This window comes from Gopherus evgoodei, chromosome 4, assembly GCF_007399415.2.
Source record: "Gopherus evgoodei ecotype Sinaloan lineage chromosome 4, rGopEvg1_v1.p, whole genome shotgun sequence".
NCBI lineage: Eukaryota > Metazoa > Chordata > Testudines > Testudinidae > Gopherus > Gopherus evgoodei.
Genome location: NC_044325.1, coordinates 133,748,351 through 133,760,836, shown reverse-complemented (window position 1 = coordinate 133,760,836; position 12,486 = coordinate 133,748,351). Strand labels below are relative to the sequence as shown.

General features: G+C 56.7%; 1 protein-coding gene across 1 annotated transcript in view; it reads right to left on the bottom strand.

Annotated features, from left to right (window-relative positions):
* Positions 1 to 4,571: 4,571 nt before the first annotated feature.
* Positions 4,572 to 12,486, bottom strand: part of ARL8A (ADP ribosylation factor like GTPase 8A) — a 37,000-nt gene continuing 29,085 nt past the window's right edge. The window contains exons 4-7 of the mRNA XM_030561170.1: positions 10,493 to 10,586; positions 9,546 to 9,613; positions 7,249 to 7,319; positions 4,572 to 6,832 (exon numbers count right to left, since the gene is read on the bottom strand). Of these exons, the coding sequence (XP_030417030.1) occupies positions 6,783 to 6,832; positions 7,249 to 7,319; positions 9,546 to 9,613; positions 10,493 to 10,586 (283 nt within the window). The 3' untranslated portion in view covers positions 4,572 to 6,782. The remainder of the gene's footprint in view (positions 6,833 to 7,248; positions 7,320 to 9,545; positions 9,614 to 10,492; positions 10,587 to 12,486) is intronic.

The following is a 12,486-nucleotide window of genomic DNA, read 5'->3' as shown; positions in this document are numbered from 1 at the left end:
AGCACCGACACAGAGAGCCCGCTTCTCCTGGCTGCGGCCTTCACATGGCACTAGGCCTTCTGTGAAGCAGAAAGGAGCCAAGAGCAGCCGGGGCCCAGCACCTGTGCCCACAAAGCAGGCATTCTGTGCCCCCAGCAGCCCGAGGGGGCAGGAAGCAAACTCTGGGTCCACCAGCTCCCTGGCAGCTTAGAAGAACCAATGTGCAAAGAAACCCCTCTGAATATCCCTAAATGGGCAAGAATTCATCCCTGTGCCCAGGCAGGGGGGAGAAACTGTGACACTGAAAGTCATTCTTTGCTTGCATCCCCCTCATGCCCAGGCAAGCGCCCCCATGCACACCAGCAAGGCATTGCCCCCAGGTTACTAGTGACTCCCAGCTCAGCCCAGAGCGACATCACACAGGGCACAGGGCCACGGTTCCCTCGCCCCTGGTTCTGAATCCCTACAGCACCACCCTCTGCAGGGTGGGGCTCCCAGGGCGGGGCTCCCAGGTTTGTATTGCTGGCTTCCGAGGCGAGGAGAGTTTTGTCTTCTTGCCCTACACTGGCAGGAAAGCTGGGCAGGCCCCATGGAGAACCAGCCTAAAACCTCACCCCCCACTCAGCCTGAGCTCAGGCACTGGGAGAGCTGCTGTGCCAGTGTCATGCTGCCCAGCTCCCCGGTTTTCAGCAGGACAGATATGGCCACTCTGAGTGAGGCTGTTCTCTTGGCATGTCTGAACCAGGGTGTGTGAGAAATCAGCCCATCCTGGAAGAAGCCCAGTCCAGAGCAGGTGTGGGGTTGGCATGATGGAGCCCGAGGCCTTGCAGCTTACCCAGCGCTTTGAGATCTCAGGCCGAGAACCTCCAAGTGCAGAGGGCTCATTACCCGACTGCTGCCCCAGTGTTTTACAGCCATCACCCCAGAGCCTGTGGCATCTCCAGCACTGGCTTCAGGATGGGCCAGCACTGTGATGCTTCTGCCAGTCACTAGTAGCACTGGCCGCTTTGCCAAAGCAGCTCGGGGAACACTCCCTCCCCAGATCCCTGCTTTCACTCTGTCCCAGGATCCTGTTGTGTGAGAGGCTGTCGCTGATCACACCCTTCAGCGGCCAGGAAAGCCTGCCAGGGCCAGAGAAATCACAGCTCAGGTGGCGTGAAATAGAGACCGATGGGCTAGAAAACTGGCCTCTGTTGCCACATGGTGGATCTGCATCCATGCCAGGCGATGGAGGCCGTGGTCCCGTGACCTGCTTGAGCTCTACACAGGAGTGGAGCAAGCAGCAAGTCAATGGGCTCAGCTGCACTGGCTGGGGATGCAGGGCTGCAGCCCGGGTCTTGCCGACAGGCTCGACTTTGGGATTGCTGCCCACCCCCACCTTAGCCTCCTGGCCCCGGTTGCTCAGGGATGTTAAAGCTCCTTGTTCTTGCGCTCCGGCACCCCGCCCCCCCAGCCTGGTGAAATGCCACGGGGCGAGGGAGGTGGTTGCTAAGCACCAGGAGCTCAGCAAGGGCTTTGTCCAGGGAACGACACCCACCGGTTTCCTTGGGCCTGTTGCCGTGGAGACAAAAGTCCCAGTCTTTGTTTAGGGAGCATGAAGACTGTCCCCCCCTACTCCCGCACTCAGTAAACGCGCCAGGTCCCGCTGGCAGCCGTGCATGCCTGCTAGCTCCCAAGGAGACCAGCGCTCACTGGCGGGCTGGGCCACTCGCTCCTTTGGCTGTGCAGGCGTGGGGCAGCCTTGACATTCGAGGGGCCATTGATCAACTCAGCAAACCCTAATCGGCCCAAGTGTGTGTGTGTGTGGGGGGGAGATGATGGAGGTTTCAGGCCCCTGCCTCCGCAACCAGCACCAGCTCAGGGCAGTAAAACGTGACTCTAGTGGAAGCAGAGGCTGCCAGGGAAAGGGGGGGCCATGGGGATGTGATGAGCAGAGAGTAAATACGTACATGGATAGAGTAGGGGGGCAAAGGAAGCATCCACATGCAGAGCCAATCTGCACCTGCCTGATTGTATCTGCCATGGGAGTCGCTAGACAAGCATCCCAGCCCTTGCATGGTGGGTGGGGGGAAGATGATGGAAGCCTGGGGGGGCCGCTCTTCCACAGCCCCCTCACTCCCTTCCAAACGCTGCCCTGCCCTGGTGGTGTGCTGGAGGAGTAGACCCCACAGGGCTCGTGCATGGGAGCGATGGTGCAGGAGTGGAGCCACTGGACCGGACAGCCCTTCCCACATGCTGGGGGGAGGGGGCTCCCCAGCTGGCTGGGGGCTGCTCATGACTTGCATGCAGGATGAGGGCTGCAGGGCAGGGAGAGCTGCCTTCCTGTGGCTCATTCTGTGCTGGTTTGTCCTGAGCTGGGGCCAGGGAGAACAATGCAGGGCTTGTTCGGAAGCTTGGCTGGCTGGCTGGCTGGGGGGGGGCAGCTGAGAAAAGCAAGCTGAGGAGGGGCAGCCGGAGGCCAGGATGGCTCCTAGTGTGCAAACAGGGTTGAAAGTAGCGTGTGGGGCCCCCAGCGCAGGGGGGCACCTGCCCCAGCCCACCAACGGCTCCAGGGGTAGGATGGAGAACATAAAGTGGCCAAAGCCAGCATGGCAGGAGAGGGGAGACAGACTCCTTTGTACAGCAGTAATGAACTGGCAGGGGACCCTGCCCCTGAGCAAGGGGCTCCCCACAGCAGACAGGACAGGATCTCTGGCCCTGGCTTTGCCTGTCGCTAGGAGGGGGCTGGGGCATTGCACTCAGCTGCGAGGGGATCTCAGGTCCACCCCACCCCAGGGCAGTCAGGGATCACCTCTATTGGGGGAGGTCTCATGCTCCACATCCCCACCTTGCTCCACTAGCCTCTCAAGCCCATCTCCACTCAACAGGCTCGCTCTCTGCCATAGCAGGAAGGGTCCCTAGTCTTGCCTCATCAGAGGGTCTCGCTCCATGGCACAGTCTTAACACCAACCCCTCTGCACGCAAATGCCCAAGAACCTATAGAACTCCACCCCCCATCCCCTGCCAAAAACTACCCCCTCCCACACATTAGCAGCAAGGGGAGATTCCTTGTTCTGGTCACCAGGTAGGATGGGGCATGTTTGCCTTTGGAGAGCGTCTGTCAGCAAACCATCCGGCTCTTTTATTGCTGGCAGCCAGCCCAGGGCCTAGGCCATGAGCCACATGTGAGTGGGGGGCATGAGGCTGCGCCAGGCCCTGGCCAAGTGGAAGGAGGCAAATGCTGTGGAGTGGAGTCTGTGGCAGAAACATTTCCAGCCAAGCAGGCTAGGGCCATGTTGGCTCCGCACCCTCATAGCTCAGGGCAGCTCCCGCTCTGGTGATCTGCCCCCCAGGCCAACACCTGCTGCTGAAATTCCAGGTGTGCAACAGGGCAAGGGCAGGATGCCCTGCTGTCATGCGGAGAGTCAGGTACACAAGGGCATGGGTGGGCACTGGGCATGTACAGAGAGAGCAGCACACTGCACCTTTCAACTGTGGGAAAAGCTTCCCCTAGTGCTGGCTGGGGCTGGAGTGCTGCATTCAGCATCCCCCGAGACTTGCTGGAGTGGCTGGTAGTGCTCTGCTCCTCCCTGCGCCCCAGGAGGTGCCTTCACTGCACTGATGGGCACTGGGCACCTTGCCAACACTTACTCAGAGCCTCTGAATCAGGCCCAGAAAGGGCAGAAGCCCAGGAAAAGGAGCAGGGGGGGAGGGGGAGCACAAGGGCACACACAGCCCAGAGCTGGTTGGCTGGCAGCAAGGCTGCTTTTGAAGACGCATATCTCGCTCCCACCACTAGGGGTCAGGCCCGGCCCGGCCAGTAGGGCTTACCCAGAACAGACAGGCAGGACACCGTGCAAAGCAAGTGTTGGGCCCTCAGAAATCTGCAAAGGGCAAGGAGTTGTCCTGTGTGCTGGAGGGCGAGCAGAGCAGAGCAGGGGGAGGGAGCTGGAGGTAGAGGTGTTCCACTCACCACAGCCCAGACCCATAGCATGGCACAGCCCCCTGTCAACAAAGCTAAGGAAAGGGAGCTGCCGTAAGCTGAGGGCTTTGTGTCACTGCCCCAGAAGGAGCCAGCTAAAGCTTCTGCCCAGCTAAATGCCCTCTCCCAGGCACAAAGACCAAGGTTTGTGCCTGCAGCATCGACAGCCACCGTCACAGGCTGAGCACCATGCAGTGAGAACAGGGGAGCCTGAGAAGGATGGCGTGGAGCAGCGTTTGGGGGGGAGGGGGAGCGCTGCGCTACCACCCTCCAACTCCACCTTGAGGGCCAAGGACATGAGGCACTGGGAGACATCACTTCCCTCCCACCTTCTCTGTCATCTCTACCCCAGCAGGAAGAGCTGACACTGCTGCACAACTGATGCTTCAGCTGCTAATGTAGTTATGGCCCTGAAGGGGTTAAGTCTAGTGGGGTATATGGGGGGAAGAGGGGACTGCTCAGAATGACACCCCCCAGCTGTGAAAGCCCCAGCTGCTCTCGCCCTCAGGCAATAAACAGGGGCTCTCTTGGGCAAGGCAGTGAGTCGGCCCTGGCAGCTGGACCATGTGCTAAGACCACTGCCGGGCTGGGGAGATGAGGAGAGGAAATGAGACCACAGCAAACACCCCCGCAACACAAAAATGTTAATTTATTATGATTAGGAGGCCAAAAAAAAATGGTACAGTTACAAGAATCATTTCCCACCAGAGAAGGTCAATATGAGCCAAAAAAATCTCTCCTAAAAAAGGAATAATGACACCACTTTACAATCCATTAAATAAACCATGGAAATGGCTCCTTGTGCAATTCTGCGAAAATGAGAAGAGAGGAGAACAAAGCAGGCTGGACCCCCCCACCTGGGACCGGCTCTGTGCAGATGGGGATCTGGGGAGGGAGCCTAGGACTCTCAGCTGCCCCTGAGCTGACACACAGGCCAGGGCAGGACGCGGCTGCGCCTGTGTTAGAGGCAGCTGCCCTCAGGCAGAAAGAGGCAGGCTGGGGCACAGCAGCAGGCTCATAGCCCTTCCTAGGATCCCATCACTTTACCCCTAGTCTGCTCCGGGCCATCTCCAGTGCAAGGAGAGCAGGCTCCAGCACAAGCCGGAAGTCACATGGGCTGAAGCAAACGGGGGCTCCTTTCCCCTCCTTCCAAGCCTGGCTGACACTTCTCCTCCCTGCCACGGCCAGAGAGGAGACCTGCTTGGAGCCTGGGCTGCAGAGGGCAAGGAATTCCACCTTGACATCACACACAGCCCATCAGCCCTGCTGTTCCACTGAAACAGGCCTTTCCTCTGGCCCCTGCGTACTGGGAAAGAGGCCAACACCCCCTCGACATGCCCCTGCACAGCACTCCTGGCTGTGCCCCCTCTGGGGCTGGGACAGAGGTGGGGGGCAGCAGTCTGACACAGCCAGCCAGCTTGGAGAGCCCCTCTGCAGGGCACAATCCCACTCTGGGCCCACGGAAATGGACGAGGCTGGAAGGGGTTTTCCTATCTCTGGCTCCCCAGAGCCTGAGCCCCTGATCTCCTGGGTATGAGGCAAGCACATGAACTGGGGCAGACACTCCTGTTCTAGGCTGCAGTGGAGGGGAACCCACCCTGCTCCTGGACTCTGGAGCGTTTGGAGGGGGGGAGTGGCCTTCCCTAGAGCTTTGTCCTTGGCTTCAGTTCTACAGCAATTGCAACAGCGATGATCCCTTCCCTAAGCAAAGGGGGGCCTGGCCCCACAGCAGAGACAATGGCACAGGTCACGAGAGAGCAGGTGAGTGAGTGTGTGCTGCACACCAGCCCTCTGCACAGGCCTAGGCAGGACCTGGATCAGCAAGTGCCACAGCTCCCTCCACAGCTCTGGGCACAGAGAGCATTCCCCAGGCGCTGGTCGCTGGCCCGCAGGTACCAGCTCACCCCCATGCCGCACAGCTTGTCCCACCTAGAGAGCTTCTAAGGAGCTGGAGAACCCCCAAAGCAACCTGGGGGAATGGCAGAGTGCCCCCACCTTCCTCCACAGCCAGGGGAGCAGGCAGGAGTGAGTCACTTGTGGAAACTTTGGGGCCTGAGTTGCAGAAAGGGGAGAGGAGAGGGAGGGAGGGAGTTGCCCCTGCCCCTGCCCCTCCCAGCCAGTGCCCAATCCCTGCCTGAGCATGGGACCGCAAGGCTGAGTGCCTGAGGAAAGGGCAGAGGTCAAGGGGCAGGAGGGGTGGCTCTGCAGACAGGCACAGCACTGACTCCCCACAGCCTGGTCAAGACTGCTGGCCTCTAACACCCCCAATTGCCCTGCCCACATGCAGCTTGGAGAGCGGGGGTGGGTATGGGGCAGCAGGAGCTCCAGAGGCTTGGAGGGCGGGGGCGGGGAGGAGGGGAAACCAGACCTAGTGAAGATACCAGAGGGCCCAAGGGCCTCAGGGCTGGAGGGACGCCCCTATGGGAGCCTGCGTTCAGCATGGAATGGCCCAGCCGAGCCGCTCAGCTCCCACACCACCCTCCCAATACTGCCTTGGAGGCTCAACCACCTCCAGCACTTCTATAAGTCACAGGGCCCAGTTAGTAACAGCGTCATTGCTTAAATTAAAATATATATATATACATATATATATATATACTGTATACACATCGACCACAACAGAACAGTGCCAAAACGAGAGGGGGAGAGAGAGGAGTCCGACAGCTTCTTTACAATAAAAACAGGAGCTCCGTCTCAGCAGGAACAGAGCCTGGGGTCCCCTAAAAATACCCATCTAGAGAGAGAGAGAGAGAGATGGAGAGAGAGGGACAGAGCAGGGGACAGAGAGAGGGAGACTTGGACAATGGCATCTTCCCCGCTCCGAGGCGCGGTCCCAGGGCTCTCAGCTTCTCCTGGACTTTGAGTGCTGAATAAGCCACTGTAGGGTGATGTCTGCAAAGGCAACACACGGAGTTACCGCCCGCAAAGGGCGGGGAGCCCCTCCACCACCCCCTCCAGTGTGGGGCTCAGGGGAAGGGGTCAGCAGGGTCTCCCTGGGAGCTCAGAGACTGGCAACTTCACTAACACAGCTGTTCACTGCTGCATTTCAACCACTACTCTCTGGCAGTGTCCCTCACAGCCTGGAAACCTTGGGCACAGCTCCTTGGGCACTGCCCACACCTGCCTTTGGGATGGGGAGTGTAGGCCATGAACAGCTGAGAAATGACACTTCTGCCCCATTTGCCTAGTCAGGAACCTAATGGGCTTAGGAGACAGAATACCAGGGGCTGAATTCACTGCACAACCTGAAACTAAGCCCAGCTTGTCCCCTCCCTCCGACTCCCTGCAGACCACGGCCTAGCACTCACCAATGTTGTCCTTTTCTTTGCAGGAGATGGAATAGCAACAAATCTCTCGATCTTGGATGGCAGACAGGTTCCTGCGGGAGAGATGGAGCCGTGAGAGCGCAGACTGCTCAGTGCAGACTCCAGCTGCTCCAGTTGGCCTGGGTCAAGGGCTCAGGGGGAGCAGCATCCCTCCTGTTAGGGGTCACCCCACTCTCCCTCGGAGGCCCCTGCTATAACCTTCTAGTGCTGCTGGCTCAGGATGGGGCTGGTCAAGAGTCTTGCCACAACGAAAGAACCGAAAATAAAAGGCTCTTGACAAATGGAACAAGGCCCCCAACCATGAGCCCATAGGGCAGGCTGTGTATTACCCAGCAGCTTTTACAGCTTGTTCCACAACCATACAGGAGACAAGAATCAGGGCCCTACTGACGGCACCAAGCTAGACTCAGCCAGCACATCCCCTCTCTGCCTTAGCTTCCCCACTGGAAAGGGGACAAGAGTGACCCACCATTATCAAATGCTTAAGTATTACTACCCCAGCAGTGGGCACAGGAGGGCTGCGTGCCACAGCCCTGGCTCCAGCCCTGACAGAGCGGCAGAGCCTTTGAAGGACTTTGTCGGCCATTTGCAAAGAGCTCCTTGGCCGTGCTGTGTCCCAAGGTGGGAGCCTGTGGAAACGCTCTCCTACCACTCGGGCTGCAGGAGTCTAAGGGTATATCTTCACTGCAGTTAACTCAGGCTCTTACCCCCACCACTACACAACACACCTCATTCACACAAACGCCTCGGATCTGGATTTGCAGATGCCTTAAGCCCAGGCTAGCTGACCAGGTTGGGGGGCAGGGTTAGAGCCCAGGCTGTGCTTTACCTCGAGCTGAAACCTGCCTATTTTGCAGTGAGGACTCAGGCAAAAACCACTTATGTGCTGTGTGACCTCCACCAGGGCCCATCCCACGCCTCCTGCAATGGACTGGGAAGTAAGCCTCGAGTGGCTCAGCACGGGGGAGTGCAGACACAGTGAAGTGGGTAGGGCTTTGCCAGGCTAACCTGGGGGCTCAGACCCAGATGTCAATCACCCAGGTTAACTGTGCAGTGTAGAGGACCCTTGGACTGCAATAAGAGTCAAGATGCGTCTCTGGCGCCACCATGTGGCCGAGGCTGAGAAAAGCTCAAGCAAAATGACCATCTTCGCTCTGACATAGCAATTTTCAGCCAAGGGTAGGTCAGCTCCACACAGACTGGAGATTAGCCCCATTCTACAGCTGAGGCCCTGCCCAAGGTCACACAGCGAGTGTGGGGCAGAGACAGGACAGAACCCAGGACCCTCAGCTCTCCTTTTCAGCTCCTGGCACTGTGTAACAAGGCCTCCCCAGGTCTGTGGTGCACAGAGAAGTGTAGATACTCGTGTAACAGCGAAAAAGTTACTGCAGGGGGGCAAAGCAGAATACCTAGGACGTTTCCCCAAACCAGCTGCCTCGCTGGTCACTGCCTGGACTGCCAGCTCCCCCCTCCCAGCCCCCGCAGCACGAGCCTTTGCTTGGGACTGACTGCACAGCCTGCCACAATGCCTGGAGTGTCACAAATGGGATGCGATGGCTTCACAGCAGGACCCAGGCTGGGGAGCCTCGGCACAGCTCTGTTACCATGAAGAGATCGTAGAGATGAACAAACCTCCTCTGCCCAAAAGGCTTCCAAGCCCTGACCCATGTAAGCGGGCAGCACCTTGCACTGCTGGATTGCAGAAGCATCCCTGGGCGGAGCTGGAAACTCGTGCTCCTTTTCACAATAGTGCCTCCTACTGACAAGCCATCGCAGAGCAACTCCCCAGCAGTGAGCTAGCAGGAAGGGATCAGGGCTCTGCACATGCTAGAGAGGGTTACAGCAGCCCCCGTCCCCTAGCCAATGGCCATGTTGTTAGGGGTGGGAGCTGGTGAAGGGGGAACATCTTTAGGGAGTGGGGCAGAGAAGCTATAGGGTTGGGGGCATGGGGAGGGATAGGGGCATTTTGGGGAGCAATGCTTGCTGCCCTCCATGGTGGGAGAGCCCTTTCCGCTATTGCTCTGGGAAGGCCTCTCCAGCACCCCGGGAGAAGCTCCTGCAATCCCAAGCACCAGACACCTTTGTTACTCCCTTAGCAGTCACCTGGATCAGATCCCTGAGAATCCTACTCAGCAATACACACAGACTCAGGGTCCCCAAAGCAACAGCTAAGCAAACTCTGTTACAGTCCCACCCCAGCCTTTGTTGAGAGGCACATGCAGCCGGAGACAGACGGGCAACGTCTGCCGCCGAAAGGGGAGGCAGTGAGCGGTACTTACATCTTCTCAATAAGCTCTTTCTCATCCAAGGCACCAGCGAGATCTCGCTTGTTCCCAAGCACTAGAACCTGTAGGGTGAAAAAGACAGTGTCAGCATTCTCAGTTCCAGTCCCAGAGCCACACCAAGCCAGTTTTGACTGTGCCCAGGTCGGGGGAGGGACGGAGAGTCTGACAACCTAACTATAGTTTTAACAGAAAATTCGTTGGTGTGAAGGAATGAAAACCTCCCCGCCTCCCGGGGAATTCCTTGCAGCCAGTGAAAGCCAGCTGCCTAAGTGCTCCTCTCCCAGGATATGCTGGGGTGGAGGAGTTGCTATGGCGGTTTTTGGACTGAGATCATGTGCTTTATGTGCTGCATGGAGCTGCACCCCCTCTGCATTTCTGAAGCATCAATCCCCATCTCAGGGTAAAGACATTACAATTAGCATCTTGCAAACTGCCCCAGCAGCACCTCTGAGCCTGAGCCCTACTTTCCAGTCAAAAACCTGACTGCGAAGTCACAAACAAGACTTGCATTCGAACGGCAGCTCTCCCTCTTGAGCATGCTCAGCGGGTGTGTCAATCAATCACTTATAATCCCCACTCAATGGGCCATGGACAGATCATTATCTACACTCATTGCCTCCAGTCCAGCAACTTCTGAGCATCCAGTGGGCCCACCAATGGGAGGCAGGGGGTTTAATGGCCTTGTAGGGTTATGGGAAGTTGGTCATGATCTTCCTCAAACTTTCCAAAGAAGTCACCTTCCAGCCCAGCCCCAGCCTGGAGAGCATTACCTCACAAGGCTATTTCTACAGACAAATGAGTGAGATGCTATCACAGAACCTGCTCTGCAGCATGTGTGACCAAGCAACCAGAGACCGCCCACCCTAACGACTGGGAACCAGCCTATGAAATCTGTCTGCTCCCCACTGTCTCCCTCTGTCCCAGGATTGGAGAGTGCTTACAGGGATGCCCTGGAGCTGCGGCTTGTCAAGCAGGTTGTGAAGTTCGTTCTTTGAGGCCTCGATCTTCTCCTGGTCTGCAGCATCCACCATGTACCTGGAATGGGGAAAGACATTATCAGTGAGCCTAGGCCACTGGAAGAAGAAGATCGAATGAATCCCGCCTGAGGAGCACGAAACAACCAGAGTCCCTACCACCTCTCTCCATTACCAAGTACTCAGGCCTCTTTGGAGAGCTGCTACTCTCCACTGGGCCAGCTTTCTGACTGGTCAGTATAAATCTACGCTATGAAGTAGATTGGAGTTGCTGCTCTCTCTCTGAAGCACTTCAGATTACCCCCCTGGTACTCACCGCATGTCAGTGACCCACACCCTTCCCTTGGCACCTCTGGGCTCTTGGCACCCTTTGGGAAAGCGCCGATGGGTCCTTATGGGGGCCAATCCACATCCATCCCTCAGGACTGTAAAGCCAGTCATTAATCCTTCCTCCGCTGAGAGCCAGGAGTCCTCATGGACATAGAAATAACTTCGACTCACCCAGCGCCTTCTGCTATAGAGGAAACCTCAGCCTTGCCTATACTTACCAATTAGATCACCCGAACAATGGTGCACAGGGCTGTGAAACGTTTTGTGCCTTGAGCGCCGCAGTTACGTCACCCTAACCCCCGGTGTAGACATGGCTAGGGTTGATGGAAGATTATTCCATGCAACCAGCCACAGCCTTTCAGAGAAGTGAATTAACTATATCAATGGAAAAACCCCTTCCACCAAGGTAGGAAGGATCCCTGCTACAGGGGCACAGCAGGAGCACAGACATACCCTTAGTTTACCATGTGCAGCAGCATCAGACACACCATGCATCAGTATAGCTGAAAAGTCAGTGGGTGCAGGAACAGCGCACTGCTTTTGGGTGCCCTATAGAAAGCGGCTCTTGCTCTTTTAATTCTTATAAGCTTTTCTGCAGCACTTAACACCCTGGTGGCTGGGGGCACTTCACCATGCTTTTTCCCAGAAAAGCAGCATACATTGTGCTCCATAACCCCATCCAGATAGCTGACAGAGGTGGGGAAGCCCAGGCAGTGGGCTGACTGCCAGAGACTCTACAGCCGGGAGACAGAGAAATGAAAGATATCAAGTTCTAAATGTGGTCAGGCTGGGCTCAGTCATATCTCCAGAGGGAGAGCCTGCTACGGAGATCCCCCCCTCTCAGGCATCTGGGAGCGTCACCAACGGGACAAAGAACTGCCCCGTTCTTGCGAAAACCCAGCTAGGGTTGCAGAGCACAGGAAGGGTGGTGTCTGAGTGGCCTTCGATGTCAGTCCCAGACAGCACATGTGACAGTAATCCAGCATAGAAGCAGCAATGCACTGATGATAGATGCAGGTTCTATCAGAACGGGAATGGCAGACGTCAGTGACAGAGGGCATTTCTGGCTCCAGCTGCAGACCGGTGTCTGGTTAGACCTGGAGACTGCAAGCCAAACAACTAACAAGACACTCTCAGTTAAAGGAAAAACTATAAATTTCCTCAGATCCTCCAGGTGCTTCTCTGTGCCAGTCAGTATCACCTCTGCCTTATCTGGACTGAGTCTAAATCCGCTAAACTCTGGCTTTCATCCAGGCCTCAGTCTCGGCCAGGCAGAAGAACAAAGAGTCTATTCCGTCCCTGTCTGATAAAAGGAGATGATGCTGAATGTCATCGGCATATTTATGACACCGTAGCTCATGTCACCAAACTCTTCCGAGCAGCCACACGTAAATGAGGATACTGAACGTGGTGAGATTAGGGGACTTGAGTTGGGCAAATAATGATGTCCTTGCATTTAATGAGCACCTCCTTCTGCTTACAGACATTTTATGTGGATTGAGATTCTCAACAGCATGTGTTACAATCTGAATAACTCTTGTTTGTGGCTTGCTGGTGTACAGTTTGCATGGATTTGATATGAAACATCTGTGCTGCTTTGACTGGACACATGCACCTCATTTTTCAGGAGC